The sequence below is a fragment of the Salvelinus fontinalis genome, chromosome 35 (genome assembly GCF_029448725.1).
Source record: "Salvelinus fontinalis isolate EN_2023a chromosome 35, ASM2944872v1, whole genome shotgun sequence".
Lineage (NCBI taxonomy): Eukaryota > Metazoa > Chordata > Actinopteri > Salmoniformes > Salmonidae > Salvelinus > Salvelinus fontinalis.
Window position 1 is genome coordinate 25,169,747 of NC_074699.1, and position 15,745 is coordinate 25,185,491.

General features: G+C 42.8%; 1 protein-coding gene across 19 annotated transcripts in view; it reads right to left on the minus strand.

Moving 5' to 3' along the window:
- LOC129834604 (pleckstrin homology domain-containing family A member 7-like) overlaps window positions 1-15,745 on the minus strand; it is a 160,830-nt gene that overhangs the window by 49,772 nt on the left and 95,313 nt on the right. For all 19 annotated transcript variants that reach the window (XM_055899756.1, XM_055899764.1, XM_055899763.1 and 16 more), the window contains 4 exons: window positions 12,535-12,655; window positions 3,373-3,483; window positions 2,376-2,448; window positions 1,731-1,831 (listed from right to left, as the gene is read on the minus strand). In XM_055899756.1, the coding sequence (XP_055755731.1) occupies window positions 1,731-1,831; window positions 2,376-2,448; window positions 3,373-3,483; window positions 12,535-12,655 (406 nt within the window). The remainder of the gene's footprint in view (window positions 1-1,730; window positions 1,832-2,375; window positions 2,449-3,372; window positions 3,484-12,534; window positions 12,656-15,745) is intronic.

A 15,745-nucleotide genomic window follows, 5' to 3' on the forward strand; every position in this document is an offset into this window, starting at 1 on the left:
CAGAGAAAGGCGTTTACATGACTATTGACATAATCAGTTTAATATCGAATAATGAGGGTGTATGTAAACGTACTCCACGTGTTTGTCAACATGACTAGTTAATAAGGCATGAACAAACTGGTTTCCTATGTTCTACTGTATGTTCTACTGTATGTTCTACTGTATGTTCTACTGTATGTCTGCAATAGGAAACATCCCTGGACCAGATACAATCAAACAGCAGAGGAATTCAGAGTGTTTGTGTTTATTCCCCCACAGCCCTACTGAGTAGAGAGATAATGATGTTCCCATGTAGGCACAGAGAAAGAGGAACAGAGTGTGGTGAGGAGATGGGATGGGAGGAGTGTGGAGAGGAGAGGGGTTTGGAGGGTGTGGAGAGGAGAGGGGATGGGAGGAGTGTGGAGAGGAGAGGAGTTGAGGGTGTGGAGAGGGTATGGAGGTGAGGGGCTGGGAGGGGTTTGGAGGGTGTGGAGAGGGTATGGAGGTGAGGGGCTGGGAGGGGTTTGGAGGGTGTAGAGAGGGTATGGAGGAGAGGGGCTTGGAGGAGTGTGGAGAGGAGAGGGGCTTGGAGGAGTGTGGAGAGGAGAGGGGCTTGGAGGAGTGTGGAGAGGAGAGGGGCTTGGAGGAGTGTGGAGAGGAGAGGGGCTTGGAGGAGTGTGGAGAGGAGAGGGGCTTGGAGGAGTGTGGAGAGGAGAGGAGAGGGGCTTGGAGGAGTGTGGAGAGGAAAGGGGCATGGAGGAGTGTGGAGAGGAGAAGGGCTTGGAGGAGTGTGGAGAGGAGAGGGGCTTGGAGGAGTGTGGAGAGGAGAGGGGCTTGGAGGAGTGTGGAGAGGAGAGGGGCTTGGAGGAGTGTGGGAGAGGAGAGGGGCTTGGAGGAGTGTGGAGAGGAGAGGGGCTTGGAGGAGTGTGGAGAGGAGAGGGGCTTGGAGGAGTGTGGAGAGGAGAGGGGTTTGGAGGAGTGTGGATGGGGGTTCAGAGTGCTGCTATCCTAAAGCTCTACTGGTGATGACAGGGGCCTGCTGACTGACTGACAGGACAGGACAGGGGCCAGAGAGCAGAGCAGCACAGTAACAACACTACCAAACAGACCTTTAAAGTGACAGATACTGTACCTCAGACCAGGAAAAGATACCTACTGGGGCTGATACTCCCTGAATAACTGTACATTATTGAGACCTACAGGCCTCAAGTGTTTGGTGCATGCGTGTTATGAAATAGCAGATGAGAGGTACAGGTAAGTATGAAGTCACATTTCCCACTTAGTGTTCTTGTGAATTAAATGGGTTTGCATGAAAGGCCCACACTGAAAGCTCACAGGTCAAAGCGACATAGCACGCCAGGCAGGGCCAAAGCAGACATTAGGAAGAGCCCGTCTTAGTCCAGATTGTGTAGGTTTTTTGATGAATCTCTGTGCTTTTAAAGAAAGGATCCAGACTGATGTGGTAAGAATGGAGTGTTATAACAGCCCACCAGTCTGACACTAATCAGAGGGAGCACTGCCCACGTTGTCTGGCTTGCCCACACAGGCCCCTGGCTGTGTGACTGTAACTCTGTAACCAAGGTGAAGCAACTTTATCTAATGCCTGTTAGTTAGCATTTCCTTCACAGTTGAAAACCTCCATATATCCAGTCTGTTTCTCAATTCATGCAGCTTGGTTAGACTGAGGTAGCTGCTAACAGTATTTTCCATTCGGTGACGAGCTAGTTCCCACCCTTGCCCTCCAGTCTTACCTTGAAGGCATACTTGCGGCTGATGTGGTCATCAGGCTCCACAGGGGCGATGACATAACTGGGCAGGGGGATGCTCCCCAAAACCGTCTCCTCTCTGCTGTCTAGAGGGACACACACACACACAAGCAGGTGATCATTATCACACAATGCACAACAACCCACAACCCCCACACACACCTCACCGCTGGCCCACTGCCTTGACTACTTAAATGATTCTACCTGTTTATAATTAGCATGACATAACTGCTTCATCAATGCACCATTATGTTCCTGCATGGTGATTCGTGACTGTGGGAAATGTAATTGGAGAGACATAATTCAAGGATGATTCAAGGAGCCGCTGTGGTGGCAGGCAGCAGGACTGGAGGCTTATCTCTAGCTCAGTGTGATGAATGGCGGAGAGGTGAAAGAAAGAGGGAAATAGAGAAAGAAAGAGACAGAAGAGGAGAGAGAATAGCCTGTGACAGAACAGAACCTTTTCTAATTGCAGTCATGTCTCTCTGATTGAAAGGTTTAGCTCCACTGAGAGGCAGACGACTTGGAATTAAGAGGACTGGCTTGGATTTCATAACCAAATCAATTCACCCTGCGACTATTTTAATTAGTCTCAATTAAACCCTGGCCCGGTGTGCCGGTGTGACTCACCTTTGTAATAAAACAAGCAGTAGTCGGACAAGACAAACCACTTCCTCTTCCACAGTCTTATTCCAGAGCTGTCCTGGAGGGGAAACACAACATGGAATGTACAGCCCTCTCAGCAATACAACATCACATTCTAATGCACATTCTCATTCAAAACCATAGCTGGGGAATAATCAGAATCCTGTTATGAATGATTCATTAGTGTTCTGCAACCATCAATCCATTGTCTGTCTGTCTAAACACTGCTTATGAGTCGATGACGTGTTACCATGTCAGGGTCTTAAATCTCACCCCCTCTGGCCTGCCTCAGGGGTGTTACACCCCCGTGCCACCCGCACCAGGGGGCATCAGTCAACAATCACCCTGGGTGTGGTCCTCTTATACCTCACCCCTAAAGAGACATCTCTCTCATGCTCCCTCCGTCCCTCCGTCCTCTCGGTAAATAGAGATCCATAGAAGGGGTTCATAATGAGAAATGATGACTGTCGTTCCCTGTTTACTCAGCCAGAGTCCACAAGGTCACAGTCATTAATACTGTAGTACATTCTCATAGACCTGGAATCTCATCATTACTTAGCCTGGATTATGCATTAAGTGGAAGGCCACTGTAAATGACATGACATAATATGACAGAGATGTAATATTGACGTGAGATGTGTGTGTGTTCCCGTTAGAGTGGAGGACAGTTTACCACTAGACCCCAACACACTGCCCTTAGCTATAGCTACAGTCATTGAGTAGCCATAACTATTGAGGTTCCTCTGAACCATACAGTAGCTACAGTCATTGAGCTATACTCTTAGCCATTACTATGGAGATTCCTCTGAACCCTACAGTAGCTACAGTCATTGAGCTATACTCTTAGCCATTACTATGGAGATTCCTCTGAACCATACAGTAGCTACAGTCATTGAGCTATACTCTTAGCCATTACTATGGAGATTCCTCTGAACCATACAGTAGCTACAGTGACTGAGGTGGGGTGATGTGGAGGGCTCACCTGTTTGTAGAGCCATCCCCTGACCACCACAGGGATATTGGGGTTCCTCTTGATGGCTTGGTCCCTCTTGCCGAAGCTGTGTACCTTGCCACTACTCCTAGAGCCCTGCGGCTGGAAAAGCAAACACGTTGGTTATGAACGGGGTTTCCTTTATATACTGGTTTACAAACAACATCTACTATTAGCTGCCCAGGGGGCTCAGTGGTAAGGAGCTGTGTGAAAGAAATGTGGTATTACAGACACAACCAGTAGGAACAGGAGCTGGTTAAACAGGAGCATGTATCAAAACAATATGACCATTCAGTCCCATGTTTACAGAGATCAGTAGGTGTTACTGTATGACCATTCAGTCCCATGTTTATAGAGATCATTAGGTGTTACTGTATGACCATTCAGTCCCATGTTTATAGAGATCATTAGGTGTTACTGTATGACCATTCAGTCCCATGTTTATAGAGATCATTAGGTGTTACTGTATGACCATTCAGTCCCATGTTTATAGAGATCAGTAGGTGTTACTGTATGACCATTCAGTCCCATGTTTATAGAGATCATTAGGTGTTACAGTATGACCATTCAGTCCCATGTTTATAGAGATCATTAGGTGTTACTGTATGACCATTCAGTCCCATGTTTATAGAGATCATTAGGTGTTACTGTATGACCATTCAGTCCCATGTTTATAGAGATCATTAGGTGTTACTGTATGACCATTCAGTCCCATGTTTATAGAGATCATTAGGTGTTACTGTATGACCATTCAGTCCCATGTTTATAGAGATCATTAGGTGTTACTGTATGACCATTCAGTCCCATGTTTATAGAGATCATTAGGTGTTACTGTATGACCATTCAGTCCCATGTTTATAGAGATCATTAGGTGTTACTGTATGACCATTCAGTCCCATGTTTATAGAGATCATTAGGTGTTACTGTATGACCATTCAGTCCCATGTTTATAGAGATCATTAGGTGTTACTGTATGACCATTCAGTCCCATGTTTATAGAGATCATTAGGTGTTACTGTATGACCATTCAGTCCCATGTTTATAGAGATCATTAGGTGTTACTGTATGACCATTCAGTCCCATGTTTATAGAGATCATTAGGTGTTACTGTATGACCATTCAGTCCCATGTTTATAGAGATCATTAGGTGTTACTGTATGACCATTCAGTCCCATGTTTATAGAGATCATTAGGTGTTACTGTATGACCATTCAGTCCCATGTTTATAGAGATCATTAGGTGTTACTGTATGACCATTCAGTCCCATGTTTATAGAGATCATTAGGTGTTACTGTATGACCATTCAGTCCCATGTTTATAGCGATCATTAGGTGTTACTGTATGACCATTCAGTCCCATGTTTAGAGATCAGTAGGTGTTACTGTATGACCATTCAGTACCATGTTTATAGAGATCAGTAGGTGTTACTGTATGACCATTCAGTCCCATGTTTACAGAGATCAGTAGGTGTTACTGTATGACCATTCAGTCCCATGTTTACAGAGATCAGTAGGTGTTACTGTATGACCATTCAGTCCCATGTTTACAGAGATCAGTAGGTGTTACTGTATGACCATTCAGTCCCATGTTTACAGAGATCATTAGGTGTTACTGTATGACCATTCAGTCCCATGTTTATAGAGATCAGTAGGTGTTACTGTATGACCATTCAGTCCCATGTTTATAGAGATCAGTAGGTGTTACTGTATGACCATTCAGTCCCATGTTTATAGAGATCAGTAGGTGTTACTGTATGACCATTCAGTCCCATGTTTATAGAGATCAGTAGGTGTTACTGTATGACCATTCAGTCCCATGTTTATAGAGATCAGTAGGTGTTACTGTATGACCATTCAGTCCCATGTTGATAGAGATCAGTAGGTGTTACTATATGACCATTCAGTCCCATGTTTATAGAGATCATTAGGTATTACTGTATGACCATTCAGTCCCATGTTTACAGAGATCATTAGGTATTACTGTATGACCATTCAGTCCCATGTTTACAGAGATCATTAGGTGTTACTGTATGACCATTCAGTCCCATGTTTACAGAGATCATTAGGTATTACTGTATGACCATTCAGTCCCAAGTTTACAGAGATCATTAGGTGTTACTGTATGACCATTCAGTCCCATGTTTACAGAGATTTATAGGTATTACTGTATGACCATTCAGTCCCATGTTTAGAGATCAGTAGGTGTTACTGTATGACCATTCAGTACCATGTTTATAGAGATCAGTAGGTGTTACTGTATGACCATTCAGTCCCATGTTTACAGAGATCAGTAGGTGTTACTGTATGACCATTCAGTCCCATGTTTACAGAGATCAGTAGGTGTTACTGTATGACCATTCAGTCCCATGTTTACAGAGATCAGTAGGTATTACTGTATGACCATTCAGTCCCATGTTTATAGAGATCATTAGGTGTTACTGTATGACCATTCAGTCCCATGTTTACAGAGATCATTAGGTGTTACTGTATGACCATTCAGTCCCATGTTTACAGAGATCATTAGTTGTTACTGTATGACCATTCAGTCCCATGTTTATAGAGATCATTAGTTGTTACTGTATGACCATTCAGTCCCATGTTTATAGAGATCATTAGGTGTTACTGTATGACCATTCAGTCCCATGTTTATAGAGATCAGTAGGTGTTACTGTATGACCATTCAGTCCCATGTTTATAGAGATCAGTAGGTGTTACTGTATGACCATTCAGTCCCATGTTTATAGAGATCAGTAGGTGTTACTGTATGACCATTCAGTCCCATGTTTATAGAGATCAGTAGGTGTTACTGTATGACCATTCAGTCCCATGTTTATAGAGATCAGTAGGTGTTACTGTATGACCATTCAGTCCCATGTTTATAGAGATCAGTAGGTGTTACTGTATGACCATTCAGTCCCATGTTTATAGAGATCAGTAGGTGTTACTGTATGACCATTCAGTCCCATGTTTATAGAGATCAGTAGGTGTTACTATATGACCATTCAGTCCCATGTTTATAGAGATCATTAGGTATTACTGTATGACCATTCAGTCCCATGTTTACAGAGATCATTAGGTATTACTGTATGACCATTCAGTCCCATGTTTACAGAGATCATTAGGTGTTACTGTATGACCATTCAGTCCCATGTTTACAGAGATCATTAGGTATTACTGTATGACCATTCAGTCCCATGTTTACAGAGATCATTAGGTATTACTGTATGACCATTCAGTCCCAAGTTTACAGAGATCATTAGGTGTTACTGTATGACCATTCAGTCCCATGTTTACAGAGATCATTAGGTATTACCGTATGACCATTCAGTCCCATGTTTACAGAGATCATTAGGTGTTACCGTATGACCATTCAGTCCCATGTTTACAGAGATCATTAGGTATTACCGTATGACGATTCAGTCCCATGTTTACAGAGATCATTAGGTATTACCGTATGACCATTCAGTCCCATGTTTACAGAGATCATTAGGTATTACCGTATGACCATTCAGTCCCATGTTTACAGAGATCATTAGGTATTACCGTATGACCATTCAGTCCCATGTTTACAGAAATCATTAGGTGTTACCGTATGACCATTCAGTCCCATGTTTACAGAGATCAGTAGGTGTTACCGTATGACCATTCAGTCCCATGTTTACAGAGATCAGTAGGTGTTACCGTATGACCATTCAGTCCCATGTTTATAGAGATCAGTAGGTGTTACTGTATGACCATTCAGTCCCATGTTTATAGAGATCAGTAGGTGTTACTGTATGACCATTCAGTCCCATGTTTATAGAGATCATTAGGTGTTACTGTATGACCATTCAGTCCCATGTTTATAGAGATCAGTAGGTGTTACTGTATGACCATTCAGTCCCATGTTTATAGAGATCAGTAGGTGTTACTGTATGACCATTCAGTCCCATGTTTATAGAGATCAGTAGGTGTTACTGTATGACCATTCAGTCCCATGTTTATAGAGATCAGTAGGTGTTACTGTATGACCATTCAGTCCCATGTTTATAGAGATCAGTAGGTGTTACTGTATGACCATTCAGTCCCATGTTTATAGAGATCAGTAGGTGTTACTATATGACCATTCAGTCCCATGTTTATAGAGATCATTAGGTATTACTGTATGACCATTCAGTCCCATGTTTACAGAGATCATTAGGTATTACTGTATGACCATTCAGTCCCATGTTTACAGAGATCATTAGGTGTTACTGTATGACCATTCAGTCCCATGTTTACAGAGATCATTAGGTATTACTGTATGACCATTCAGTCCCATGTTTACAGAGATCATTAGGTATTACTGTATGACCATTCAGTCCCAAGTTTACAGAGATCATTAGGTGTTACTGTATGACCATTCAGTCCCATGTTTACAGAGATCATTAGGTATTACCGTATGACCATTCAGTCCCATGTTTACAGAGATCAGTAGGTGTTACCGTATGACCATTCAGTCCCATGTTTACAGAGATCAGTAGGTGTTACCGTATGACCATTCAGTCCCATGTTTATAGAGATCAGTAGGTGTTACTGTATGACCATTCAGTCCCATGTTTATAGAGATCAGTAGGTGTTACTGTATGACCATTCAGTCCCATGTTTATAGAGATCATTAGGTGTTACTGTATGACCATTCAGTCCCATGTTTATAGAGATCAGTAGGTGTTACTGTATGACCATTCAGTCCCATGTTTATAGAGATCAGTAGGTGTTACTGTATGACCATTCAGTCCCATGTTTATAGAGATCAGTAGGTGTTACTGTATGACCATTCAGTCCCATGTTTATAGAGATCAGTAGGTGTTACTGTATGACCATTCAGTCCCATGTTTATAGAGATCAGTAGGTGTTACTGTATGACCATTCAGTCCCATGTTTATAGAGATCAGTAGGTGTTACTATATGACCATTCAGTCCCATGTTTATAGAGATCATTAGGTATTACTGTATGACCATTCAGTCCCATGTTTACAGAGATCATTAGGTATTACTGTATGACCATTCAGTCCCATGTTTACAGAGATCATTAGGTGTTACTGTATGACCATTCAGTCCCATGTTTACAGAGATCATTAGGTATTACTGTATGACCATTCAGTCCCATGTTTACAGAGATCATTAGGTATTACTGTATGACCATTCAGTCCCAAGTTTACAGAGATCATTAGGTGTTACTGTATGACCATTCAGTCCCATGTTTACAGAGATCATTAGGTATTACCGTATGACCATTCAGTCCCATGTTTACAGAGATCATTAGGTGTTACCGTATGACCATTCAGTCCCATGTTTACAGAGATCATTAGGTATTACCGTATGACCATTCAGTCCCATGTTTACAGAGATCATTAGGTATTACCGTATGACCATTCAGTCCCATGTTTACAGAGATCATTAGGTATTACCGTATGACCATTCAGTCCCATGTTTACAGAGATCATTAGGTATTACCGTATGACCATTCAGTCCCATGTTTACAGAAATCATTAGGTGTTACCGTATGACCATTCAGTCCCATGTTTACAGAGATCAGTAGGTGTTACCGTATGACCATTCAGTCCCATGTTTACAGAGATCAGTAGGTGTTACCGTATGACCATTCAGTCCCATGTTTACAGAGATCATTAGGTATTACCGTATGACCATTCAGTCCCATGTTTACAGAAATCATTAGGTGTTACCGTATGACCATTCAGTCCCATGTTTACAGAGATCAGTAGGTGTTACCGTATGACCATTCAGTCCCATGTTTACAGAGATCAGTAGGTGTTACCGTATGACCATTCAGTCCCATGTTTATAGAGATCAGTAGGTGTTACTGTATGACCATTCAGTCCCATGTTTATAGAGATCAGTAGGTGTTACTGTATGACCATTCAGTCCCATGTTTATAGAGATCATTAGGTGTTACTGTATGACCATTCAGTCCCATGTTTATAGAGATCAGTAGGTGTTACTGTATGACCATTCAGTCCCATGTTTATAGAGATCAGTAGGTGTTACTGTATGACCATTCAGTCCCATGTTTATAGAGATCAGTAGGTGTTACTGTATGACCATTCAGTCCCATGTTTATAGAGATCAGTAGGTGTTACTGTATGACCATTCAGTCCCATGTTTATAGAGATCAGTAGGTGTTACTGTATGACCATTCAGTCCCATGTTTACAGAGATCATTAGGTATTACTGTATGACCATTCAGTCCCATGTTTACAGAGATCATTAGGTATTACTGTATGACCATTCAGTCCCATGTTTACAGAGATCATTAGGTGTTACTGTATGACCATTCAGTCCCATGTTTACAGAGATCAGTAGGTATTACTGTATGACCATTCAGTCCCATGTTTACAGAGATCATTAGGTATTACTGTATGACCATTCAGTCCCATGTTTACAGAGATCATTAGGTGTTACTCTATGACCATTCAGTCCCATGTTTACAGAGATCATTAGGTATTAGTGTATGACCATTCAGTCCCATGTTTACAGAGATCATTAGGTGTTACTGTATGACCATTCAGTCCCATGTTTATAGAGGTCATTAGGTATTACCGTATGACCATTCAGTCCCATGTTTACAGAGATCATTAGGTATTACTGTATGACCATTCAGTCCCATGTTTACAGAGATCATTAGGTATTACTGTATGACCATTCAGTCCCATGTTTACAGAGATCATTAGGTATTACTGTATGACCATTCAGTCCCATGTTTATAGAGATCATTAGGTGTTACTGTATGACCATTCAGTCCCATGTTTATAGAGATCATTAGGTATTACTGTATGACCATTCAGTCCCATGTTTACAGAGATCATTAGGTATTACTGTATGACCATTCAGTCCCATGTTAACAGAGATCATTAGGTATTACTGTATGACCATTCAGTCCCATGTTTACAGAGATCATTAGGTGTTACTGTATGACCATTCAGTCCCATGTTTACAGAGATCATTAGGTATTACTGTATGACCATTCAGTCCCATGTTAACAGAGATCATTAGGTATTACTGTATGACCATTCAGTCCCATGTTAACAGAGATCATTAGGTATTACTGTATGACCATTCAGTCCCATGTTAACAGAGATCATTAGGTATTACTGTATGACCATTCAGTCCCATGTTAACAGAGATCATTAGGTATTACTGTATGACCATTCAGTCCCATGTTTACAGAGATCATTAGGTGTTACTGTATGACCATTCAGTCCCATGTTAACAGAGATCATTAGGTATTACTGTATGACCATTCAGTCCCATGTCTACAGAGATCATTAGGTATTACTGTATGACCATTCAGTCCCATGTTAACAGAGATCATTAGGTATTACTGTATGACCATTCAGTCCCATGTTAACAGAGATCATTAGGTGTTACTGTATGTTTGATGATTAGATTAAGAACAACATTTTGATTTTGAGACTGGGGCCCACAAATGTTTGAAGTTAGTCATTTTAGTTATTAACTTTCTCCTTTGTGTTTCTCTCTTTTTCTCATTTGATTTAGCTTTAACCTTCTAATTTCAGCACCTCATATGACAAGCAAGCACACTTCACCCAAATGGGAATACAGTATTATAGTCATACATTAAGATTTGATGAGGCACAGTATCATTCTTTCAAGGCCCACTGGTTTTCTCCCTCTGAATCTCACAGATTACTTCAGATGAATGTTCAACTGAGCCAAATCAGATTGCACCCTAGCAACAGTTGAGTTAGGTTTCCATTGCAGGGGATCATTATATGCCATTTCCTCCTCCACAGCTGGCAAAAACATGCACTAATTACTGAAACTACTGTACAGCCAGCCAAGCATGCAGAGCATTAGGAAATCTACACAGCGTTTGTTAGGAGAACCGTCTAGAGAACATCCTTATTTAAGTTTAGCAGATATTAGAAAGCATTTGTAGTCACATATTCACTGTACTGTGATTGGAAACTCAACGTTCCCCTTAATGTATACATAGACAGTGAATTTTAAAGCAAATCCATACTGTGCTTACCATTGAGAATGAGCAAGTGGTCATCAATAATGCCCTGTCTGCCACTCTGCTTGAAATGACTGGCACCTCTGATAGCAGACAACACGTTGACATGAGGTCTGATGAGGTGCTGCTTCTAACACAGGTACAACAATCTTAGGAGAGCTACTTTCACAACCGTAGAGGCACTGTTCTATAGGAATACTTATACGCCTACTGCAGTGCTACTGCAGAGTCCCAGTCAAGTCAGTGCATGTGTTTGGGAGCTGTGTGTAGCTGAAGAGTGTTGTGTTACTATGATTGTGTTGATAGGTTGACTGGGGATTGATTGGTTTGAGACAGCTCATATGATGCTGACACAATGTTGTCTCTCACTCACAGGCTGAAGCATTACTGAGACAGCCAGGAGGTCATTTTACAGCTAGCCAGGCAGGCAGGCGTGTGCTGCCTCAACACTCACTAATGTCAACACCCGTCAGACTGGAGAGGCGATAGTGAGTTGGCAGATAGCCCTGTCATGCCACCCAGCATGGACACCCCTCTCAGCCTGGCAAAGCTGGGACACGGGGGAAGAAGGGAGAGGAGGCTGGCAGGCTTTTTCTGGAAGCTGGAGACAGTCAGGTGTATGTGGCCTGGGAAGGGTCAAGGAAGAGCCACTAAATCACTTTACAGATGGGCAGCTGGGAGCCTCACTGCCCTCTGTGGAAGTATGATCCTTATAAGAAGGGGACAAGGCCATTCGATGGAGTGTCACTTGCCCACCTGTGCCTTCAAAACATACAATAGCGGCTGTTTCATCTTCTAATACTGTTCCTTTACTAAACCCTTTGAGTGAAGCCTTTTATATGCACAGTGTGCACATAGTGAATCCATGGCCAACCACTGTGGAGGTTTAATTGAGTTTCACTGGGCTTGAAGAAAATCACTAACCTATTACAGTCTACAGCCATTAATCAAAATGAGAGAGTGTTCTGGAGGAGATGATACCAATTCTCCAGCATGAGCATTAACATTCTCCCAGTACCCTTCGAAACAATAGCAATTCAAACGCTTTACACTGCAACACTGGTGTGGGATAGATCCAAATAAATGAAACGCACTGAGAAAACAACACATGCTTATAAAAGAGAGGCGTTTTCTCACCTTTGACCCTGAGGTGGCGTCCACTGTTGATGAGGTCACTGCCTTGGAAGTCTGGCTGACCATGCTGGGGGGCCTCTGACTGGCCGGTGGCGGTGGCTTGGACATGCCCCGGGACTCTGTTCTGCAGGGGAGGCAGCACAGAAGGAAATCAATGACATAGACATGAGCGGTCATGCTAGTATCTCACCACCCCCACCATTCCTCTGTAGTGGATCTGCATTAAAGGGAGCCAGGGTTAACTTAAGGGATGGGTTCTCAGAGAGGAAACGACAACTTCCTGCCACACGACCTGTCACAGCCAATGCAATCACAGCTATGTTAACAGGCAGGACTTTTTGTAGCAGCCACTCAAGTAACACTTTGTCTGACACTGTCCCTGGGGCTGGCATGTCTTGTTTCATAAGAGGACATGTTATACGACAAATAACTTTTCCACCTCCACATAACCTCCAACACAAAGACCCAGAGAAGAGATACCAGAGCTACCGCAGATGAGCTTTCTCATGATCAAATATCCACTCTCTCTTTATCTATCTTTCTCTCTCTCGCTCTCTCACATACACACACACAAACCCCTACACACACACACACACAAACCCCTACACACACAAACCCCTACACACACACACACACACACACACACACACACACACACACACACACACACACACACACACACACACACGGGGTGTCCTGACCTCCAGACAAAAACTTCAGCATATTTACATCCATTAGATAACACACTCACTCAGCAAAGAACACCCATGCTTTCCAAATTACACCACACGTTTCCTCATGACATCATCACATTGTTACAGCCAGGAACTGTTTTTGTAAGAAATACAATCCGTTTGAGTTCACTGGCATAACATGAAAATCAACCAGCTTCTCTTATCTACAGATGTAGTATCTTAATTTGAGCTCTCTTTTGTTGCTGATAATTTTCCTTCCGAGCAGGAAATGCAAACGTATAGCGTATTCAATGTTTAAAAAGGCTTCTAAAGTTTGTAATTTCCACTTTAAAATGTCAGACTTGATTTGCCCTAACAAAAAATGCATCAACCTCTACAAAAAATATATTATAATCCACATAATTCACATTTCCTGTTGCTGCAGGATTTTTTTCCTGCTGAAGCAAACTGGCTCAAATTTAACCAGGCTCTCCCAATATCTGGCCTCAAGTACTGCTACTCATAGTGCATTCCATTACAGTTTAAGGGCACCTAGGTGGTTGCTCCCTTAGGATAAAGCAGGAATCTGAGGCAGTTATGGAATGCCCAGGCCACACTGTTACACAGAGTGTAGTGAGCGTAATGGGCAAACCGCCTGGAAACTTCAGCAGGAAGGGGGATTATGGGAAATCTATGTTCCAAGAAGGCCATAGGGTCTTTCTCTATATAATAAGGTTTATCAGAACAGAGGAAATTTATCAATTAATGTGCTATTCTATAATTAATTAACATCCCCTTCGATAAAAACATAGTATTCCCAGGGGCTGTGTAAACAAATAATGACATAATTACAAATGAAGTACTGAGGCGTAACACAGCTCCTCCCATCTCCTGATGTCAGATTCAGACAAGTCACTGTATAGGTTCACTGCTCCTGAAGTCAATATAACCCAATTACCAGCTGTAGAATCTCCAGAGCCTTGTTCAATAGTACTTCAATAATAAATGAACTGACAAAATGCTCTCTGACATTGGGGGCTGAGGGGTGATCAAGTCAAGAACAAATGGGTCTGTTTGTGTTTCCAAGTGGTTGTGAGAGTGTTTCATTCATCACAGACGTAGCTATGCCTGATCAGTTTACTGCCACTTTATATGGGCGTGCTGCTCACACAACATTCTGAATGAGGTAATCCTCTGCTATTTACGCTAGGTTCATGAGCAAGAAGTCTGTGTGAGGATGGTACAATGTCTGCAGCCCGCTGAGACAGACATGTTAGTAGCTCCACTAGGAGGCCCTTCTTTACGTAGGTTTAAGGATAAAATGGTGTATTACATCTCTATCAGCCACTTTTCACTTAGGTTATTTGTGGTTCTTTCCTATTCATAGCAGATAGTGTAAAGAGGATGCTGAGTTCAGGAGAAGAGGTGGCTGTGGGATCAGAGTTGCTTAGGGCTGAAATTGAAGATGTCTTACTGACAAACCAGCCTGTCTGTTAATTACACCATGCAGAGGATATGCCTGAAACTCAAACCCTCAAACTGACATGCAGAGGGCTAGGAATGAACTTTGACATTTTCAAATGACATGTATTACCTATGATTAATTGACTGAGTCATTTCAGTACTAGCTAAGGGCACAGTTTCATTGAAATGACCCTCACCATAGTTGTTCTATAATAGTGACAGTCATAGAATGATGTTAGGAGCGTGTCAGTAGCAGACTTTAAAGCCTTAGGGAGCAAGCTGAGGTCCGTCTGCGCTGCTCAACCTTTTAAAAAACCTCTCCATTGACCATGTGTCCCTGCCATGTCAGTGGTGTGTTTGTGTGTGTAGCTTCACTCAGAGGTTCACTCCTCTGTGACACTCAGACAGCCATGAAAGTGCCGCCTACACAGAGCCGTCCATTCTGGGCATCCCTCACAGAACTCACCGCTCTCTGGAAACGAAGGCAGGGGCTGGGATGTTTAGAGAAAGCCGGTGGCTTTAGGTTCACTTCAAAGCAAGTACTCAAGAAGATTAAACGAAACTGAATAAGCCTAATGTCCTCTTTGTTATATAGTACAGACATAGGATTTCTGAAAAGTACCTCCTCTGGCATAATAGAGTGCTCTTCCTCAGTGTGTGCTCTTCCTCAGTGTAAGTGTGTGCTCTTCCTCAGTGTGTGCTCTTCCTCAGTGTGTGCTCTTCCTCAGTGTGTGCTCTTCCTCAGTGTGTGCTCTTCCTCAGTGTGTGCTCTTCCTCAGTGTGTGCTCTTCCTCTTCCTCAGTGTGTGCTCTTCCTCTTCCTCAGTGTGTGCTCTTCCTCTTCCTCAGTGTGTGCTCTTCCTCAGTGTGTAGGAAAGCACTAGGAAACCAGCACTAGGAAACCGTGCTTGACCGCCCACTCCACCACTACTGACACTGGACCCCTGCATTGTTCTGCCTGAACATGAAGGATGTTGTAGCTAGTGTTTTTCCTGTCGGCCGTGCCGTGTTCCTGTGCAGCTTTGACAGAGGAGGTGTTGGGATGTGTCTACGGCCAGGGCAGGCTGGTGCAGGACA